Source organism: Nicotiana attenuata, chromosome 7 (genome assembly GCF_001879085.1).
Source record: "Nicotiana attenuata strain UT chromosome 7, NIATTr2, whole genome shotgun sequence".
NCBI classification, from domain to species: Eukaryota; Viridiplantae; Streptophyta; class Magnoliopsida; order Solanales; family Solanaceae; genus Nicotiana; species Nicotiana attenuata.
The window spans coordinates 45,383,037-45,403,910 of record NC_031995.1 but is presented as its reverse complement, the minus strand read 5'-3'; the positions used below and the strand labels follow the sequence as shown (position 1 = coordinate 45,403,910).

General features: G+C 34.7%; 3 protein-coding genes across 5 annotated transcripts in view; 1 reads left to right on the top strand and 2 right to left on the bottom strand.

Annotated features, from left to right (window-relative positions):
- The window catches only part of LOC109229024 (meiotic recombination protein SPO11-1), a 10,433-nt gene extending 3,060 nt beyond the window's left edge, over positions 1 to 7,373 (bottom strand). For 2 of the 3 annotated variants that reach the window (XM_019394324.1, XM_019394325.1), the window contains exons 1-16: positions 7,266 to 7,373; positions 7,032 to 7,131; positions 5,827 to 5,900; positions 5,355 to 5,456; positions 4,960 to 5,033; positions 4,340 to 4,356; positions 3,714 to 3,783; positions 3,603 to 3,639; positions 3,343 to 3,390; positions 3,189 to 3,247; positions 3,092 to 3,123; positions 2,888 to 2,993; positions 2,447 to 2,567; positions 2,300 to 2,363; positions 2,086 to 2,202; positions 236 to 311 (exon numbers count right to left, since the gene is read on the bottom strand). In XM_019394324.1, coding sequence (XP_019249869.1) covers positions 299 to 311; positions 2,086 to 2,202; positions 2,300 to 2,363; positions 2,447 to 2,567; positions 2,888 to 2,993; positions 3,092 to 3,123; positions 3,189 to 3,247; positions 3,343 to 3,390; positions 3,603 to 3,639; positions 3,714 to 3,783; positions 4,340 to 4,356; positions 4,960 to 5,033; positions 5,355 to 5,456; positions 5,827 to 5,900; positions 7,032 to 7,131; positions 7,266 to 7,320 — 1,089 coding nt within the window. In that variant the 5' untranslated portion in view covers positions 7,321 to 7,373 and the 3' untranslated portion in view covers positions 236 to 298. Of the gene's footprint in view, positions 1 to 235; positions 312 to 1,883; positions 2,203 to 2,299; positions 2,364 to 2,446; positions 2,568 to 2,887; positions 2,994 to 3,091; positions 3,124 to 3,188; positions 3,248 to 3,342; positions 3,391 to 3,602; positions 3,640 to 3,713; positions 3,784 to 4,339; positions 4,357 to 4,959; positions 5,034 to 5,354; positions 5,457 to 5,826; positions 5,901 to 7,031; positions 7,132 to 7,265 lie in introns of those variants that run through there. The other variant, XM_019394326.1, reaches the window with a different exon arrangement.
- LOC109229023 (two-pore potassium channel 1-like) lies at positions 10,430 to 14,967 on the top strand. Its single transcript, XM_019394323.1, has 4 exons — positions 10,430 to 10,664; positions 10,754 to 10,836; positions 13,097 to 14,025; positions 14,349 to 14,967. Exons 3-4 carry the CDS (start codon positions 13,127 to 13,129, stop codon positions 14,539 to 14,541), a joined length of 1,092 nt encoding a protein of 363 aa, XP_019249868.1. The 5' UTR covers positions 10,430 to 10,664; positions 10,754 to 10,836; positions 13,097 to 13,126; the 3' UTR covers positions 14,542 to 14,967.
- On the bottom strand, positions 18,562 to 19,222 carry LOC109230472. Its single transcript, XM_019395964.1, has one exon. The coding sequence runs from the start codon at positions 19,072 to 19,074 to the stop codon at positions 18,742 to 18,744; it is 333 nt and encodes a 110-aa protein (XP_019251509.1). The 5' UTR covers positions 19,075 to 19,222; the 3' UTR covers positions 18,562 to 18,741.

The following is a 20,874-nucleotide window of genomic DNA, read 5'->3' as shown; positions in this document are numbered from 1 at the left end:
GAGCAGAAGAAGCGGGCTTAATCATATTTTCCTTCTATAATTCTACAAGTTCAATGAGCCATAACCATGGCCTTTATCCCCTAGAATCCTAATGCAAGGGTCAACACAAGAAGAAAAATCAAGTTATATTAATACAGACAGATAGCTTAGTCGTTTTTATTGTCATCAAAATCATACTTTCAATCCATGAAAGAGAAGCAGAGTTGATCAATAGAAATAAAAGCAAATATATTACCGCATATAGAACTCAAAATATTCACCGTCTCCATCTTGCATGCATCGCAACACACGTCCACTTTCAAAATACAACCCTTCAAGAAATAATTAAAGCAAAAACAACTTTCAGCTTCAGACTAACTAAAGCAGTAGATTGTTTTTTAAATGAAAGTGAAACATACCAATTCAGCAAAGGGCTCCATTGAATATAATCAAACGAACTGAGAGAGTTGATGAGAAAAGAGAGGACAAATTAACGAGTAGAAACAAGTAGTAGAGGGTGAACTAGTTTGTTTATGACGACGTTCGCTGTGACCAAAATGAGAAATAAATCGAATAATTATATCAAAGATTTTCTTACCATTTTTATATAACAGAACCAATGACACCAATGACGATCAGTCCGCTGTTATATTGCCATTTCATGGTAAGTACTACGTTCTCTTCGTTTTGAGTAATTTAAATCGAATCTTTACCAAGATTTTATAATATTTTGTGGGTTCTTCAGCTACATGCTTTGCTCTATTTCTTTGTGGAAAATATCAATTCAAGATTATATTTTTTAACACATGCGGGAGGATACTTCCTTATTTAGATCTCTTTAATTTTTTCCCCACTTATTTATGTTCATTTATGTCATTAGCCACCCCCGTCTTTTATCATCGTAGACTTTCAAAATTGTTGTTTTTGAAATTTTCTCTGTTAGCAAACAACAAGTCGAAAGTTTCAAACTTTCAGTAAAATACTCTCATTATATTCTGTTTGGTCTTTGTTTTAATTTCAATTCAATCATTTATCACATCTTGCATGCTGTACATAAATGTGCAAATTGTCTAACTTGTCCACATTTAGATGCATTAGTTAGCGGCGCTATTAGTTAAGGGGATAAAATAGTTGCAACCCAAAATTAATTCATTCCATAAGTTGAATCAACTTATATTACGTGACTACCGCAAATCAACCCTCAAACAAGTTTTTTAAAAATAAGATCAAAGACAAAGAATTGTTGTTCAAAGTGAGATGTAAATTTAGATTCTGAAAAATAAATAGTAGTAACTTTTAGCAATTCAATCGTATAGGTTGAGTATGTATTGGTTTCTGTGAGACAACAGTTTAACCTTTTCTTTTTGCATGAAGAAGAAATTTAATAATGGCTCAATCTCAACCTACTGGGTGTTTGGTTTTCGACGTGGATAACTCAAAAACTTTCTGAGCTTAAATTCAATACATTAGCTATGTAAAAAAAATACACAACCAGATCACTTATAAAGTAATTACAAATAAATCTCACGATAAACATTGATATACAAATCGGTATAAATAGTTACTAACATGCTATCATAGATGAAAATTCATGTAAAAACTCTTTGCATTGTCAATGTATATAATTTAAATCTTTCTTAAAAAAATTATTCCTTATTCTCTGTGTAGGTGTGTCTACACTCTCATAATTTCTATGCCTTATTATTGTCCATGTTTATCTCTACACTTACTCATAATTTTACTTTCCCGTGCAAAGCAGGGACCAACATGTACTGTCATAACAAGCTAAAGCGACTATTTTTAACTTCATTTAAAATTTTGACACTAAGGCTTGGGTTCTCCAAATAATGCCGAAGTTTTTGTGGATGACAAACAGTGACAAATTTCATTCACTATCCAACTGCTTAACATCAATGCACATTGTCATTCGTAGCTCTATATCCAGAACCACATCATGAAAAAACTTAATTGTCAAAACGAACGGACATGATGAATTTGGCAACCGTAAAGCTTTGTTCTTTCAAGTGATTTACTCAAGCACATGAAAATTACTCTGAACTTTTCATGCCAAAGAACCGAACAAAAATAGAAAAGATTCAGATATACCCTCCACTTTGGATCTTCGACGGTAGATACTCGTGGGACAAGAAAGTGAGTGAATGCACAGACAATGCTTCAATCTCAAACTTAACTCCTTTGTGCAACAGCAGCTCCAGTTCAAACCTTCAGTTTGAGGGTAAAAGAGGGGGAGGAAGGTAAGAGTATTTTCAGCACCCGACCATAAGTGTTGGCATTAACATTACTTGGTATGAAATTCTACCTCCATTTTGGTACTTCTCTTTGCAAATAACACCTAAGTAACATCGCTTCAACTTTCCTCTTATCTGGCAAGATTTTATGTCAGTCGTTTGTGAATTGCTTTAAAAAAAGGTACAGTGAAATGAAACCATAAATGCGTGAATTTTACCTTCTGCAGTCAAAGGCAGGAGACATTGCTGTGGAATGCTATAATTGTCGCAATCCTGGATAAATACTCCAAGCCATTGTATCTCACAGACTCGTAAAAACTTTGCATCATAAGCCATTTGCTTCAAAAAGCATAGAAAAGACAGAAGTTACCCAAGTAAACATCCTTCTAATGATCCATCTTATCTAAATACTCTATCCACTTCAAATTAGGTGTCTTGCATAGATTAGGTATAAGTTATCAAGGTAAGAATGAATGCATGATAGCCTCTGATAGGAGAACACTGAAAAGAAACAGTGAAGAATGTACCAGATTTTTCTTTTAGATAAGTGAAAATTTGGACAAATTAACAAAATGAAAGTGCAGCAGTATAAAAGTGAAAAGGAGGAAAATATAGCAACTTGTTCACATCATAATAACACCACAATGAATAATCCTCACCAAAGAACCGAATTTGTATGTAGTTAAGATGTCAAAGCCATATGGATCACAATCTACCAGGCAATACACAGGCAAATGCAGCTTGTCAACGAGGAGACGCAGAAACCTACCACAGGCAAGCGATATGAAAAGGCAGAAATATGGTTAATTGAAGTAGGATAACAACTGCAACAAGTCTGACAAAGTGAGCAACATGGGTCTAACCTCCTTGTAGGAACATCAGGATAACCCCTTCCCTGGTTAAAAAAAAAGATTATGGATCCAAATATGCGTGGAAATTCACAAAACAAAAGACGCATACTGTTATCACAATGCAACGGTTCCTCTTGCCAAACTGATCATTTGCTAGTCGCTGGAACACTGCATGATGAACAGCAAATAGTTGCCTCATTTATGAACTAGGAATACCTTTCATGATTCTGTTATATCCTTGACCCGCTTATGAAAAGTTATACCTGATTCCTTTTCCACAACTAAAACGTATTGAGCAACACTAATAATATCTTGTTCAAGCATTAAGGGAGTAACAATCGACAGCCATAGTCTGAGCAAGCAATCCACAAAGTAAAATAATAGGAGATACTCAATAACAAATATCCATTCAACTTTACGTTTACCCATAACTGGACTTGCGCATGTATGGAGTCCACAAACTCGTAGATCATATTTAACCATGTTGCATTCATAATTCAGACACTTATAGTTGTAAGGATACCATCAACCTCTTCCACATGGACTGGAATCGGGTATGCCTGCAGGAAGCATCATAATTAGATTGTTACATAAACTACAGAAACCCATCTTAACTTCTAATTATCATTCTTACAGTGTTAGGATTGCTAATGCAGTCAATTTTTCTCCCAGATTCCACATACCGCAGCCAGCCCATCACCAATCTAGACCATAAAGGAATAAAGAACTTTATGACCGAAAATTGCAAGGAACTATTAACATATAAACAAAGAAGAAAACCAACCATATATCAGTCTTAAGGAACACAAAATTTAGTCTCAAGCAAAATGCAACAGCAGTAGATTTATCGAGAACTTCACTGGCGAACAGTTGAAACTAGATCTAAACATGCTACTACAATCTTCACAAGTAGGCCAAAAATGATGAAGCAATAATACTCCTTGAGATGCTTTCTCCACGATTATTATATTTTACTTTGCTATAGTATAAAAGCTTATCGTAACATGATAGACTATGCTAAATATCTCAATCATGAAATAATTTTGCTCCTCGAAGAGGAATTTAGACACATATGAGGCGGCAGTCAAACAAATGCAGGAGCTATAAGCATAATCAATTGACGAAGAAACATTTGATATGTTAGATTGCAAACGTGATATGTCGAGTATGAAAAAAGAGCATTGCATATAATGAACCCCAACTGTACGTGTCTGGAAGCACGCTGCTTCATGGCAAGATTAACTGTATAGAGGTACGCACCCGTTTCCAACAGATACCTGCAGAAGGCAAGGTTCAAAAGAGTATATGGTCAAGTTTTGTACACGAATTAGCGATACAAGGAGAAAAAGACTAATCATTTGAATTTGGGTTTACCCTAGTCAAGATATATCCAACATTCTCTGAAGTCAATATTCGAGCTCTTCACGACAAACAGTAGACACATCCTTCTAATCAACTACATTATTGAACCCCCCACCCCCACCCCCACTCCCCATGTTATGGAGAAGGCAGGGTCAAGTGATAGAAAAATCAAATAAAATTTTCCTCCCAAAGAAAGAAATGTTATATGCTTGCATGGTCACTGAGGTACTTGAGGATCTACCATTTCGCATGTCAAAAGTTTCTAAAAAGTAAATCAGAACGACCATTTCCACTATTAATCAAAATTCTTAACCCTCACTGAATCCTCCATAGTGAAAAATGAGCGTATAAATAAAAACAAACAGAAGTGACAGTGAACACACCCTATGGATAGTTTCCCAACTTAAAACAGTGGACGACCTAAAAACCTATATATACTATATGTCTACATAAGTATATGTGGATATATATTGATATTGAGTCTGTTTTGATACAAAAAGGAAAGTAAATTGATATACCACATTAAGGTTATGCCGACTGCACTGCAAGAGGATGCAAATGTCATTAATTGCTCGATCAACAACAGATGGTTCTGCATTATAGAGTGCAAAAGAGTGATGATGAGCATATAAGGATGCCTTTTGACTATATATAGTTTGAACTAGAGATCTAAACCATGGCATGTTAGCAACTGAGAAAGCAGAACTACCATAGTACATAAGAGCATTTTCCTTAGAAGAAAAACTTTGTAACCAATCACAAGAATATTTCAAAATAAATTCTACAAATAAATAATGTCTCGCCATTGTCTGTGAAATTAATTGGCAGTAACTACACTTGAACACCAAGGACCAGTCCAGATTTGTCTTTTGAAACATTAGTCACTGAGACATAAACAGTCAATCCAGATTACCTTTAAAAACAGTAGGATGCATGTAATATATGTCTCTCTTTGATCCATGCCTGCTTTCTTGCAGAAGTTGCTGAATTATCAAAAGGACTCTCAACAAGACATCTGGAATGAGAACCATATAGACGTAAGTAACACGGCTTAGTCCTAGGATGTTAAGGAAATTGGAGGGTAATAAGGCCTTCAAGTTTGTTCGACCAAACAGAAGAGAAAATTGAGCGAGAAACCTCAGACTACCTCCCATTGCACATCCTATTAACATCAAGGAAGGGACAGGCCATAAACGGAAGTTTGGAAAGAAGTCAACAAAAGGAGGAAACAGCTCCTCCTGTTAATTTATCATTTCCCAAAGAGGATAAAAAGAAATTCAATTATCATTCCTGCCCCTTTCTCATTCAATTATTATTTTTCCAACTATTTCATGATGACTAGTCAGATGAAATATGAGAGTACGATTTAGTCTCCCTAGACTCACCAATCCTACGTGCATGGCATTCCCTCTTCAATGATATAGATTCTTTGCCACTCGATCCATCGGAGCTGCAAGAGCTACATAAATTCAACAAAGACTACTATCAGAACACTTGGATGCTATTAATTGGCAATTCAATCTCCAACTTCAGTAAATTGCCTTGGTTTTTGGACTTCATTCAGCATTACAATTACTTCCTCCTTTTCATTTTACGTAACGGTATTTTAGTAGGCACAAAGTTTAAGAAAGAAAAAAAAAAGAGATTTTTGGCGCATACCCAAAAGCACTCTTAGAATTTGTGGTCTTAAACATGCCATGATATTTCTCTAACAGTAAGAGTATGTCATTACAGGTAAAATGAAAAGTTAAAAATTAAAGAGTTTCCAACTACAAAAATATGTCATTAAGATTGGAACATACTAAATAAGAAAGAGTGCCACATAGATCAAATAGACAGAGTACCTAAACGTGTTATTAAAAGCGAGCAATCCAACAAAAAGAAAAAGGAAAAATGTCTTGAAGCGAGAAGCATGAAGTGAAGCTCACGCTTCAAATCACCTAATGCCTCACATTAAAAATACCTTAAATAATTGAATATAGTTCCATATGATCAAATTGCAATTGAAATAACTAATTTCAGTATCTGATATACAATAATGCAAATATAATATTAATCCAAGTCCTCAAACTTGACATTCAAATAACCAATGGCTTCTCGCTGGGATCATTTTGCATGTCATTGATTGAAGTTCACAATTCTATGAAGCGCATAGCTTCACCCGTGAAGCGATAACCCCTTGCTTTGCATTGTTTCATCGCTTTGATAACACTGGTCACTACTTAGTGTCTCAAAATTTGGATATGGCTTCTTTGTAAAAAACTCCCAGTATAGACTATCTTTGTTCTTCTTCTGAGAAAGACAATTAAACTGAGAGTTGTTAACATTATCCACTCGCATTCGCAGGATCAACTGCATAAATAGTTAGATCGTTCCTATACCGATCAACAGTTCAATTCAGTGTAATTTTTCGTGTTGGAATTCTAAAATGCCAAGTCGACAAGAAATTTCAAACAGCAGCAAATATTCACTGTTCTCAACTATGTCGCCTAAAAAAGAAATAAAAAACACTTCGCTAGGCTTAACTTAATTGTTAATTTCATATATTCAAGAAAAAATTGCTAAATTAGAAATAATGAAGAATATATACCAATTTCCAGAAGCGTCAGTACAGTAATTTCTGAAACGATCGATGTAGATTGTCGGCGCTCTACCTCGAGCGAGATCCTCGACAATGGAGCCAGTAAATCCTCCAAAACAATATCAAAGTATATATGACACAAGCGTGAAGACGATTCGTTCAGAAACAATTTGTTGAAACGCGAGAATTTTGCAATGAATTTTCAGGAAAATTTGAGGTTTATGGAAGCACATTGATCATTACCTTTGATTTTTCTTAGTAGTGTTAGCGGTTGCGTGTTCGAACGCTTTCCCTCCATTTTCTCTTCGCTCTGCAAGTTCACGTTGTTCGGGTCGCTCGGGTCACTCAATAACACTTTTGTATTCAAATATCAAATCTCAAAGGGTTTTGACTAGTTATCCACAAAAACAAAACTATTTATCTTTGTCTGCCCATTTATTTTTCTACCCATAAACTAATTACATTTCCTACTCATAGTAAGTTTTCTCTTTATTCTCCAATTCATTTTTATTTTTATGCTTCTTTTCTTTTCTTGTTTCTTTTTTCTTTTCTTTTTCTTTTCTCCTTTTCTTTTTTCTCGTTTTCTTCTTATTTTTTTCTTTTTTCCTATTCTAATTTCATTCAACTTCTTTTTTTTTTATTTTCTTTTTCTCTTCATAATCTAATTTCATTTCCTATTTTCATTATTTTTTATTATTCTTTTTTTTATATTATTACTAAAGAAAAATCAAATTGTGTACCAATTAAATGTAGCTAATACAACCAAAAAAATATTAACTAACATTTGATAGCAGTATAGTATATAGTTATACCAACAGGGTATACAATCGTACGCAAAGAGTTAAAAAAAGTTTAATTCAATTATTAACTGAAATAGTAATTGTCAATAAAAATTTCAAAAAATTCTAAAAGGATCTAATTGTAAGAGTATACCGTTACATTATATAACATACCATAATTTTTTTTTTTTTTTTTTTTTATTTGCCTCTCACGCTGGGTAAAAGCTTAAAGCAAATTAAAAGGGAAAAGGCAAGTGAATTTACGGGTAATAAGTATACTATTATAGTATATTGTATGCTATTACAACATATTGTTACAGTATATTGCATATTATTACAGTATACTATAACAATATATTGTATACTATAATAGTATACTGTTGCAGTATAGCTATATACTCCTACAGCATATTGTATACCGTAGCGGTATACTGTAGCTATGTTCTTCTTCGATTTTCAACTGAAAATTTCGATCTCAATCACCTCAAATCAGCTCCAAATGCTATCAAATTCCAGTATGAACTTCCAGAAGGTACTATAAGCAATATTTAATAGCACCCACTTTGAATCAAACAAAAAATCTTCAAAAATAAAATTGTTTTTCAAGCCCAACAATGGTGGATATTAAAGGTGATGGCCAGATGAAAGTCTTTATATAGGAAAAAAATGATGTTTACCTTCCAAACTTTATACAAGGATCTGGTGAAGCCCAACAATCTTCAAGACTTGCATCTGGTGATGGCTTTACAAGGATTATTTTTTATATAGGAAGGAAAAAGTTTGGAAGGAAAAGTTTGGAAGGAAAAAGTTTGCACCTGGGCTTCACCAGATCCTTGTATAAAGTTTGGAAGGAAAAAATACGATGGGTATAAAGTGAGGAAGGTAAAATGAGGAGGAGGAAGAAGAAATGCGCGTAAATAGTTTGGGGAGCATGGGTAGCAGTAGTAAATAGTTTGGGTCTGGGTATTAAAGGGTAAATAGTTTGGAATTAATGGGTATAAAGTGAGATTTTCTCAAATAAAAGTCCTATTTAAGAAACGACTCACTCCATTTCAATTTAAGTAGACCAGGATACTTATATGTGGAATACAACTCAACACCCCTCACGCCCAGGACTGTAATTAGAGCATGGACAATATAAATAGGGTCCAACATCGGTAACAATAAATTGGGATGGGTGTGACTCTGATATCATGATAATAATGGACATTAGGCCTAACTCAACCCAAAAGGTAGCTTGTGAGGTGAGGATTGCCCAAGATAACATAAGGAGACCAAGATACCCATAACCCACCAATGTGGAACACAACTCAACATACATCTTATGTTCCTTTTAAATCTATTTGCAAAAAATAATCACTTTTTATATTACTCTTAATCATTCTCATTCTATCATTCATTACACTTTCTTTACGTTCTTAATTTTTTAATTAGTCAAATTAAGACACAAAAAAAGAGAGTACTATTTTAAGCATATATGGTCTTTTTGGGTTGCGCAGCATTATATTATCGGTTCATTTGAATCTAATACTTTTAATGCGGGGCACAAATTTTATGTGTAAAGATTTATAAAAATTACAACAAATAATAACTATGAACCCATACTTATACAAATATAATGAGTTCAATTTTAAAATCTTTAAATGTTAAACTCATATAACTCAAATCTTGAACGCGCCTCCGAAATTAAGCATTCTGGTTCCGAATGACGTAATGTCCTATGGTTCATTAAACTCTAGTTACACAGGACACACACAAAAATCAAATAAGAGAATCAATGCAAAATTTAAAAAGTAAAAAGTATCATTAAGCAAAAAGAAATTGGGGAAGAAAACTCAAGTGGCGATTGTTATTAAGATTGGACACGTGGAAAACATAGTAGTATATTTTTGTTAGTGCCAAATGAGCAATTCTAGAGTAGTCAATTTGTTTGTAAATTATAGCGTTAACCCAAACTTAACAGCTTGTTTGGATGGTTATTTCATTATATCCTATTGTATTGTTATTCCAAAATAATATTTGTTTTGATTGTTTCATTAAAATTAGTTGTATGTATTATTAAATTCATTGTTCCGAAACAATAAAAATCTCCTTTTTTTAAACAACCGATTTAGTGTGGTGGGATTGTTTCCTATTTTTCTTTTCAATTATGCCCTAACTTATTACTCCACAATTATATTTTATCCTTTAGCTTTTTCTTTTGCTATTTTAACTCCAAATCTCCAACCTATAACCTACTTTATTTTTTTTCAGAACTTGTGCCGCCAACGTTAAAGGTGTTTTGCCGCCTTCTGTTTTATTTTTTTCTTAATTTGCTCTTAACTCAATTCTAATTAGATGTGCTCCTTTGTTTTGCCTTCTTCTATCTCACTCCTTTGTTTTGCTTTCTTAAGGTATTTTGCTTTCTTCTTCTGTTTTGTTTTTGAAAATTATTTTTATGCATAATTTTTGATAAATTTATTTAATTGAGAGTATTTTAATAAACTTATCAGTTATAGTACAGTATAGTCAAATTAAATAGCAAAAAGTTATTTAACAATAACAAATAATATAATCTATCCAAATATTATCTTTATAAAACGATAGGATACAATATAATATAATGTGGATTAGAACCGTCACCTCCATGGTAGGAAAAAACATGTAAACGCCAAATGACGACAGGCCCTACAAGAAGCTGAAAGTGATAACAATTTGATAGGAAGAAAGGGGAAAGCCTGGAATTTAAAACTCCAATTTATGGTAGCAAGTGTAAGACCTGTCTTCACGCCTCCATGCCAAGTAGCTCTTGTTGTCAAACAAGATTCGAGCTCCTCCACCAATTCCCCCACAGAAAGGACCGAAACAACTTACTTTTTTTCTGGTAATTGGATTACAATTAAATTGTCTAAGCTCTGTCTTTCGTTATATAAATTTGTAGGAAGCCAACCTAAATATTCATACAAAATATAGAAAACATGGCAATTTGCGATTTAGCGGCAGCAGTGGTGGGCTGGAGCAGCTGGGGGAGTTAGAGTGAATTTTTGTCCTGTTTGGTAAGTTAGCTTATTCAGCCTCTATAGAGTTTGAATTTTAGTTATTTAGCAATTTTGGTGGTTGAATTACCAATTTGGCCAAGAAAAGCTACTTTTATCTTTAATTACTATTCCATGTTGGCGGTTTCGGCTGGATGTAGGGGTGGCAATTTGAGCCCAGACTCATTTGACCCGCCCAACCCTCCCAAAGTTGGGCTGGTCATTGACCTGCCCATTGGTTGAACTCAACTCATTTAAAGTTGAGAGTCCATTTTGATCCACTAGTAACTTTGCTAAAATATCTTTAAAAATAATATTTTTTTTGTTTGATATGTTATATTATATGACCATAACAAAAGAAAAAAAGTCTTATTTGATAATTAAACAACTGATGATACACATTAATTAGAACTTGGTAAGAGTTGGGCGGGATGGGCTATGATCCAAATATTAGCCCAACTTGACCCAACCCATCTCAGCCCAAAAGTATTGACCCGCCCATTTATTGACTCAGACCATTTTGACCCGCCCAAAATCAGCTCGACCGGCACATTTGACACCCCTAGCTGGATGTAATTTTCTTTCAATGATTATAGTAAGAATATGGAAGAAAACAATGGGTTGTGACCGTAGAATTTTACTGGAATGCTTATCTATTTAAGTCTCACGTAGAGAATTGGACCAACTTCAAGAGGTCCTGAAAGGTATACTCGCTTTTGAAAGCATTTTGGACTCGTTGTAGTTACCAATTTTATGTTGTAGTTGCAAGAACAAGTTTGTCAATCCAGGACATATAGGTTATTTCTCTTACTCTGGCGTTGGAAGCAAGAGCGCTTGATTCTACAAGCGACAAATCATTTTGCAGATATGATTAGCACGTGTCCAACACAATGTAGTAGAAGGGATGAGAGATATAAAGGAATCAAACTCAATCTCTTGCATCCGAGAGAAAAAACTAATATTGCCGAAGGAACCCCATGATTTTAGTTCTACTGACATGCTAATAACAGAATGAAATGCATAGTGTATGTCTCAGACAAGATGAGTCCTACTTCATACAGTGACCACTTGGATTATATGTATAATGTTTTTTTCATCAATGCGAGACTTGATTACATACAATATGCATTTAGATACCTAATCTAAATGCATTTCATTATTTGTGTCTAGGTGAGTTATAAGAGAGACTAATCAAGTCCATGCTTGTGTTCTTACTGGGCAGAACTTTGTCAATAATCAAGAGAAATCAGCGGTATCATGCATCTTCACTCTATGTGACTAGCAACCTAGGTTAAGAGGATTTTCTCAGCAGCCACTACCCAAAATCCTAACTCTATTCATCGATGAGTATGAACCCATGTCCAAAATGCTCCTATAATTGTTAACCCCACCTGTTGGAATTTAGCTTAACCTTGGCCAAAATTGTATGGTACTTGAAGTTCTTCAAACACTAATTTCCTTCAGAATCTGTTTCTGTATGATGATTTACTGGTAGGGGGGAAGTAAAGGAAAGTAGCTTAAAAGGAAAAGCCTTGCAGCACGAAGTAGCTTCATTATTTTTCAGCTACTAGGTTAGTGCCATCTTTGATCACTTAAATCTGAACGATGAGAACCTAATTTAGGTGATAACTCCCAAATGTTTGACAGGTTAGTTCCATATGATCAGGAACCCCTTGGCTAGATCAGGAAAATCACGTAGAGTTCTTTCAGTTGTAGTTGAGACTTCATATGTTGGGGGCAAGAAGAAACATGTGACCATTAAGAAAATGCTTAACTTTGTATACCTGATCAATGTTTCCTTCAACTAGAACAATCTGCCTCCACTACCTAGTTTAGCGATAAGGTGTCCTGAGCTTATATATGATGTGGCAACTAGGAAGACCCAACTTATAAATCCAATGTATCCAGAGCATCCACGAGAATCTTGCACCTGCTATTATCATTCGCCTCAGGATGCCAAGTGTAAGTTGCAAACTTGCAATATGGTAGTTTGCGAGTCAATACAAAGGCCAATCTTTTTGCAGAAAATGTGATGCTAGCAAATTCTTTACTTGGCATGTGGCATGCATTTAGATTCTAGATGCATCATAGAATAAGAACTACTCTAATAATTGACAGGCAAGGTACTGTTTGCATTTGAAAAACATGAGAAAACTGTCTTTGTTAGTGTTTTGGTATTTGAAGACGAGTCTCTCTGGCTAAGAAAAAGAATTTACATATCAGTTATGATTTACGAAATTAAAGGACTTCCACACTCTTAAGCAGCCACAATTTCTTGCAGGATTTCTTAAATCACTACAGGCTTGCTGGAATGACTAACAGAGACAAAATCCAGCCCTTGTTGGATCAACTGCATCAGACACATCATACGGTTGATCCTAAGAAAAAAAGATTTCGCCGATGTAAAAGTGCTCCTCTGGGCGAATTTGCTCCTGTAGAAATGAATGAAATAAAAAATGACCAATCACTTCCACGTTCTAAATCGCTTTTGGATAAACTCCACCCTAGTATTAAGAAAGTTATTATTTACTTGGTTATATACTTGGGTATTGGTACCATTTGCTTTTATTTGGTTAGAAACAAGATCAAGGGAAAGAAAATAGATGGGGTTCTTGATTCTGTTTACTTTTGTGTTGTGACAATGACCACGGTTGGATATGGGGATATTGTGCCTGACAGTGCAACTACTAAACTACTCGCTTGTGTCTTGGTGTTCTCTGGGATGGCACTTGTTGGAATGATTCTAAGCAAAGGAGCAGACTACTTATTGGAGAAGCAAGAAACACTGTTAATCAAAGCACTGCATATGCGTCATAAAGTTGGTCCAAGTGAAATATTGGAGGAGATTGAAACAAACAAAGTAAGGTACAAGTGCTTCACGGTAGCGGGCTTCCTTTTAGTGCTCGTAGTTGCTGGGACACTGTTCCTGGCTAGAGTTGAACGGCTAGATACCTTAGATGCCTTTTATTGTGTCTGTTCTACCATTACAACATTAGGATATGGAGACAAAAGCTTTTCAACTAAAGCAGGGCGTATATTTGCTATATTTTGGATTTTGTCAAGCACCATTTGTTTGGGTCAGTTCTTCCTTTATGTTGCTGAATTTAACACGGAAAAGAGACAGAAGGAGCTAGTGAAGTGTGTTCTTTCAAGAAGGACGACAAATGTTGATTTGGAGGAAGCTGATCTTGATGATGATGGGGTTGTAGGGTAAGTTCATTTAACTTTATAGCCTGTTCCTATAATTAGCTCGCAAAGACCCTTCTTGATTCACTTGATTAGAGTATTTACTCTAATTTTGTTCTCTCCTTGGGCACTTTGGGTGTGGTAAACTGTACTTCTTGTCTGTGGACGTAGGTCAAGTTGATCGAAGCTCTTAAATCTTGTGACTCGTTGTTGTTTTTTTTGGTTTAAATTCGCACTGTCTGAGCTCTCGATCCTAGCATGTAATTTTCTTTTTTCTCATTGTAATCTCGAAGTGTATTTCAAAATTCAAATAGTTCTGATCTTCCTTTTGTTTGTGAATTCCCAAGGGCTGCTGAATTTGTTATCTATAAACTTAAGGAGATGGGGAAGATCAACCAACATGACATTGCAGCTGTATTGAAGGAGTTTGAAAGTCTTGATGTTGATCAATCTGGAACTTTATCAACCGCAGATCTGATACTTGCCCAATCCTCTTGGACCAGGAAGGTGATCGCCCCGCGACCTAAATTAGTGTACTAAGCAAACTTCCCACCAAAGTCTAACAGCTTCAGTGAGATTTCTGGGATGAGTGTTTTCTTTTGAAACTTCCACTGTATTACATCAAATTCAGATACTACTTGCACAGATTTAAAAACATTATATATTTCTGAGTGTCTGACAAAAGTGATGCAGTAAATCCTACTCAGTTTAGTACTAGAGTGAAATTCACACTTCCCAGAATCTCCATCTAATCTTCTCAATTCCCTTTGTACACATGTAAATGCCTTGTACTTTACACAATTTAGTTGGTTACTGTATCCCAAAGATAGATCCTCCTTAAAGTTTGTAAAAAGTTAGCTATAGTTCCTCCTTATAGTTTGTAAAATGTTTGCTGTAATTTTTCCTTAAAGTTTGTTAACTTTTTTTCCTCTCGTGTAACGCGAAAGCCATCTGATTTCTACTGCACACTTATTGATGCCGGATTTTCCTATTCGAGATGTAACTAATTCTTTTTTTATTTTTTAAAACCATATAGTATCCAAAATTAGCTCGATTAATACAGTCGTGGTACGTAGACCCATTTAAGTGGAAAGTCTTCCATACTAGAAATCTCAGACCTTTGATTAAGGGTGGTAGGATTGGTCGAGTTTAAGCGTTCCATCATTTGCAAGACTTTATTTCTCTCAAATTTTCAATCAATTTTCATTATCATTGAGATAGGGAAATTTTAGGGAGGCCGAAAGTGTGCCATTGTGGGCCCTAGTCCGACACTGAGGTTGAAAGAGATTATTAGGGGTACATAGGTCGGGTTGGTTCGGAGTTTTGCAATTACCAAACCAAACCAATTGTGTCGGATTATTAAATCTAATGACCAAACCAAATCAAAAAACTCGGGTTTTTCAATCTCGGTTTTTCTCGAGTTTTTGGGTTATTCCGGTTTTTTCGATTTTTTTTCCAGTAAAATCTTCGTAGCACAAAATATATAACTTGTGCTTAAAATAGTTCTTTAATCCTAGTAAAGATACAACTATATAAGGTATTTTTCAAGAAAATAATACACAATATGAGATGTGTCATGGCATTATCCTAAAATATTCAACAACAAAGACAACAAAATTATGTAATATAAATATTGCTAATTAAAAAGCCACAATAAAAATAAACATAATCTAAAAGTACTAAGTCATGCTAAAATATGTAGACTAATAAGGGAGTATTAATTACATGACTAAAGGCTAAAGAAAAAATAAAATAGGTTATGCAATTTTATCTAAATTATTGCAAAACAAAAAATAGATATTCAATACATTGTCGTTCGTAGTATTGAATTGAATGTCTTTTGTAAGCATTAGTATTGATTTGATTTTGGTTTTGGCTTTTGTTAGCATTGTTTAAGTTACTAATATTAATGGCTATAAAACTTATTGGAACATTCAAAAGTTCTAAGTCCAACCTTGAAATAATACCTTAAAAGATAAAATTATGAAAAAGCTTAAGAAATATCTATAAATTACATCACAATAAATATATTTATATATTAAAATAAATATATCTAAAATTTTTATATATGTATGTCTGATTGGTTTGGTTTCGGTTTGACTTTCTTTAGTTAAAATCAAACCAAACTAATTATGGTCAGATTTTTTTTTCAATACCAAACCATAGTCTTTTTTTTTTTTTCTCGATTTGACTCGAATTATCGTATGGTGCGGTTTGTCGGTAACAGAAATTTTTAGCAGTGTCAAGTTTACGGACCGATCGTACTAAGGTTTGAAAGTCCATCTCTTAATAAGTGGGATGGTGGAGCCAGCCCATTTTAAATGGAATCCTTTACTACTGCGTAGGATCGGAACTTAGCAACTGATACAGTACCGTTAGGTGTTTAGTATCAAGACAAATTAGGTGAACCCACTAGTTTTTGTCTTTCAGAGGACAAACGAAAATGGTCGGTGGTCAGTAATTCACATTAGAAATCCAACCATAATGCTAATATTGTTGTTTTCCTATTCTTTTCTTTTTTTCTAAGATTGATGGTAGTTACATAGGACCAATCAAAAGAAAGCTCAATTTATTAATTAAGTGGAGTTTAGAAAAAGGGTGGAATCACATTGATCTATCTATGCAAGATATTGTTTTTGTGACTTGAACTTTGATTACACGATAATAATTTTTACAATTGTTCTGAAATTCGGTTCACCCAAGATATATTTGAAAAGAAAGCGAAAAAAGAAAAAAAAAACGCAACAAATATATTGTTTACCCTAAAATCCGAGTAACAATTAAATTTGTATTGTGGTTTTAAAGATATGTGATTTAGTCCAATACTAACCGATAAACAAGGAATCAAGTGTATAAATTAAAGAGTAAGACAAGTCAAACCAGTATGTAAGCAAGTCTCGACCTCGAGCTATGGCAACCTCGAGGTAGGTGAATAAGAACAATAAAATAATAACAATGACATTCAGATGAGCAATAAGCAAGAAAGTGATGTATGTATATTCTCTTGTCAATGATTGATGCGTTACAAAAGATTAGGGTCCCCTTTATATAGTAGGGAATCCTAAATAAGGTACACTTCTAATTATAGTAGGAATCTTATTATACAGCTGTCTAACCGCCTAGTACAAATCTGTTCCGGAATTTACGCTGTGATCTTAGGGCCACTGCAAGAATTTCGCTCTTTCTGTTATGAAACCATAACGGTATTATTTCGAGGTTGGTCATACGTGGCCTCGATCCGATTTCATGCCTGATTTTGGCCGTATACATATGCCACCCCCTCGTTATATACGGATGCGGATATCTAAAAATAGGCAATCCGGTCTTTCTTTTTGAGGTAAATTTGTTGCATTCACTGGTTTCACTAGGTTAACTAACTAACTAAAGTTACCGACAGTGAATCTGCAGTTAGGAAAGTCACATTTTATAAAATGAAGTACCATAACACGCAAAACAATATTCAATCTAAAGGGTAGTACTAGTCTACCAGTATTAACTATTCAAATATAAAGAGAAGGGAGTTTACCGATGGTTTTGTCCAGGCACTGAGCAATTTAATAACAATATAATTTGATCATAATCTATATTCTATTTAGCTGGTGAAATAGTTTTTAAAAATAAAAAAAGTTTTTGTTCACTAAAATGTATAACAATTGCTTTTATCTCATTATGGAGATTAGGTGAGTCCTTATGACTTTCTCGCTTTTCTTTTTCCTGATTTGCCTGTAGTGCGTTCACCGTAAGCCGCACAATTCAATCTAAAGCAGTAACATTTTCGAGATTGAACAAACTAATGAAAACGATTTGTTACCTTTTGTTTACTTTTTACAATTTCTTTTTTTTTTTTGGATACGAGGGATGTGAAGTCACGAGATAGATAGATAGATAAATAGACGTTCAATCCTACTACTCTAAAATTGCTTTGGATAGTTAGAGGGATAGTCACTAAATCTCCTCAATTCTAAGTTTGGAGAAGCAAACTTCAATCATAAATTGTTTTTTTAATTATGCGATACTCAAAATTTATTGACTCAACTAATTCGAATTCATATTCATATTGGATGCAATCATTAAGAAAAAAATACTCACTACTATGAAGTTTTACGTTCTCACAGTTAGATTTACTGATCAAATACTCATTACTAAGAAGTTCTACATTCTCAAAGTTCGATTTATACGAAAAATTTTATTTTGTGTTTCACACAACTAGTGTAAGTTGTGTGAGGCACAAAATAAAATCACGCGATTTATACATAACTTCTGGGCGAGGGGAAGACCCTGTCATTACATCAGATGGGGTGTTATCATGAAGATTTCAGTACACTGCTTATTCTCCTTTCCAGCCGACCAGAAATAAAGAATATTGAAAAGCCTTACTTTATTGACGGGACAGTTTCATTCTCATTCATCTTCCCATATTTTGGTTCACGAAAGGGTTAATATAATCGAAATTTCGCCTCCCTTTTTTCAATATAAACCAGAGGTGAAAATTTTCGTTAGATTAGAAGTACTACTACAAGAGAGTTGCAGTATGTATAATTAATGGAGTCGCACCCGCTATAACTTCAATATAAAATGCTACTCCAATAATGCAAGTTGGAACATTATTCGGAAGAATATACACAATTCACCGCCTGTCAATTTCATTATGGAGATCGAGGATAAAGAAGAAGAAAAACAGATCCAAAAAAGTGTCTAAAATAATAAAAATTGCAGAAATAACCACTAATTAAATTCCCTTCACTCTACTTTACTAGTACTGCTTTCACCTTCTTCTTCTTCTCCATGTTCATGTAATTCATGTAGCTGAGGTTGTAATTCATCGGGTTGACCCGCCACGAAATCCAATATATCTTCACCCGGTTTCTCAGCCTCAGCAACCGGCGGAGCAATCCGTCCAAAGAGAACGACGGCGACAAGGAAAAGAGCAGTGGAGAGTAAGAGAGGCCAAAAGTACTTAATAACATCGATAAAACGAGGTGCAAGATAAATGAGAATAATGATGAAAATAGAAAAAATAGATGCAAATAAGATGTGAAATTTGAACTTGAGAACAATTTGTTGGATTTCCATTGTAGTAACGTTTCTAGTGATGATGAATTGTATGAGACCTTTTTGTAGAGAAGAAGAAAAGGGAGAAAGAGGAGATAAATATGGGGGTAATTAAAGAGGAATGGAATAATAGAGTGGTTTATGAGTTTCTCTCTCTGCAAAGATTCTCTGCCGTAAAAAGTTTTTTATAAGGACTATATCTTGAGGACAAAATATTTAAACAGTGTCACAGTTTTATTTTATGTTGTCATAATAATTCTTTTTCCCAAATTACTCATTTTATTCTTCCAACTTTTCTTTTCTTTTTTTTATTTCTACCAAGTGTGTGATAGTTGCTTTAGGTCCCAATTAATTCATATTTGTGCCGCATAATGCTTAGAAGAGAAAAGTATTTTCTATTAAGATTTTTTCATTTCAGGTCTCCAACTAGAGGTAGAGGTGGCAAAATGGTTAAAAACATAATTAACCATTCATATTATTCCCTAAAAAATGGGTTAGATAATGAATTTTTTAAAAACGGATTAAATATGGATAAGAACCATATTATCCATTTAGAAAATAGATAACCAATGGGTAACTAATGTATAACCAATGAGTCTAACTTTTACATTTGTAAAGCCTCAAATTGGGGGTTCCTCAAGTTAGAAGACTAAGAATTCTCCCAAAAGTGATCATATGCAAGAAGTTATGGATAATAAGGTTACACATATTATCTGCCGGTTAACCCTTTTTTATCCGTATTAAATATGGGTCGGTTCGGATAATTTATCTATTTTTTCATTACCGTTTTCAACCCGAACCATATCCGATCCGACCCGCCCGTTTGCCACTCCTATCTCCAACTGATACATTTTCGTTACAGAGTGAAGAGATCGTATTCGTCATCGGTGGCGGAGCCAGGATTTTCATTAGGGGGGGAGGTCAAATTATAAAGAAATAAACTCACCAAGAAGTCAAGGGATGTCACTGTATAGTATATGTTTACCCTGGAATCCGGATAACAATTGAATTTATATGGGGTTTTAAGGATCCGTGAACTAAAAGATACAAAAGGTTTGGATTGAGGAAAATAAAAGATAAAGACTCAACAATTGCTGCTAAAGTAAATAATCGCAGAATATAATATTGCTTAGAACAATTGTGCTTGATAGCGTACAAGAATTGAGAGAGATGGTACCGTAGTGTAATGATTTCCTCCCCTCTCTTTATGGGGTCTTCTCCCCTTTTATACATTCTGATTAAGGGTAAAAATAAGGTAGGTAAATTAATTACATCGTGGATCCCTGTAATTACGCCTTAATGGCCTGAAGTGGTTGAGAAAATCACGTTTGGGCGAGATATCCAGCGACGCTTGGTTATCCGTTACGAGTCTGGCTTCCGACCTTGTGTGTTTCTCCATCCGGTGGTAACTCATATCGAGCTCTGCAACGGTCTCGAAATGAATCGACCTCGGTTGTTGACGTGGCCGTCGTTCTACCTTGCATCCAGGTCGGGTTCGATGGCCCCGACTTGCCCCGGACCGGACCCAACCCGGTCGGGCTCAAGCAAAAAGGGTATCACCCAATACAGATAGTCCCCTCGTTTATTAGAGAGTAATGATAATAAACGATATGATCGGTGACGTGATGCCCGTGACGTATGGCCATACGCCAGCTGAAAAAGCCATCGAGTGCTCTGACCACGTCTGCTGCAGGCATTTAATGCTTCTCTTAATTATCTGTCGCTTCGTGTCTGTAACTTCGCGATTCGTGCCGCCGCCTCATGGGAAAAGTATAAACGACCCTTCCAGGTTCAACATTTCTTATCTTTCTCAAATTTTGC

Bases quoted from the DNA above. Each gene is read 5' to 3' on its own strand.
- LOC109229023 (XM_019394323.1), top strand. From the start codon at position 13,127: ATGACTAACAGAGACAAAATCCAGCCCTTGTTGGATCAACTGCATCAG. The intron at 14,026-14,348 runs GTAAGTTCATTT...TGAATTCCCAAG, and splicing joins GATGATGATGGGGTTGTAGG to GGCTGCTGAATTTGTTATCT.
- LOC109230472 (XM_019395964.1), bottom strand. From the start codon at position 19,074: ATGGAAATCCAACAAATTGTTCTCAAGTTCAAATTTCACATCTTATTT.